Here is a 577-nt window from a genome sequence, read left to right as displayed (position 1 = left end):
AAGGCGGGGTGGGGGAGGGGAGGGGCGGGAAGGGCGGCTGCCTCTGGGGCTGTACCTGGTGGTTCTCCCTGGCGCCCGGGGCTGGCTGGCTGTGGCTGCCCATCATATTCACGTAGAGGGACCTGGATAAAGGGCTCCTCAGGTACCTGGCAGGGCCAGACCACATCCTCCTCCTCAGCACCCACAGGAACAGGGTGTAGCAGCCCAGCCAGCACAGCCACAGTCTCATCGGGGGAAGGGGCGCGGAGTCACCCCCTCCCGCTGCCGCCGCCTCCCCTCTCCATGGCAGCGGCAGCGCCGGCAGCACGCAACTCGCCCGGCTCGGCTCGGCTCCCCTCCGGGGCCCGCACACACGCTCAGGGCGGAACGCGCGGCGCCGCGGCAGCGGGGGCCGGCCGGACGGCTTCGCTGCGACACGCCGGGGCCTGGCGCGCACCCGCTCCCTCCCTTTCTCTCGCCAATCACAGGGCGGGCGGGGCCGTGGCGCGGCACGGGCCGCCGCTTTCAAACCGGAGCGGGGCAGGTTGGCGGTGGCGGCGGCGGCTGGTCCGCGCCGCTCCCTCCTCCCCGCTCCGGT

General features: G+C 74.2%; 1 protein-coding gene across 1 annotated transcript in view; it reads right to left on the bottom strand.

The window, feature by feature from the left end:
* The window catches only part of METTL9 (methyltransferase like 9), a 20,430-nt gene extending 19,959 nt beyond the window's left edge, over positions 1-471 (bottom strand). The window contains exon 1 of the mRNA XM_010570205.1: positions 56-471. Within this exon, the coding sequence (XP_010568507.1) occupies positions 56-229 (174 nt within the window). The 5' untranslated portion in view covers positions 230-471. The remainder of the gene's footprint in view (positions 1-55) is intronic.
* Between the last annotated feature and the right edge of the window lie 106 nt (positions 472-577).

This window comes from Haliaeetus leucocephalus, unplaced genomic scaffold, assembly GCF_000737465.1.
Source record: "Haliaeetus leucocephalus isolate CR32 unplaced genomic scaffold, Haliaeetus_leucocephalus-4.0 Scaffold295, whole genome shotgun sequence".
NCBI classification, from domain to species: domain Eukaryota; kingdom Metazoa; phylum Chordata; class Aves; order Accipitriformes; family Accipitridae; genus Haliaeetus; species Haliaeetus leucocephalus.
Note: the sequence above shows the minus strand (reverse complement) of the source record. Positions and strands in the feature narration are given on the sequence as shown.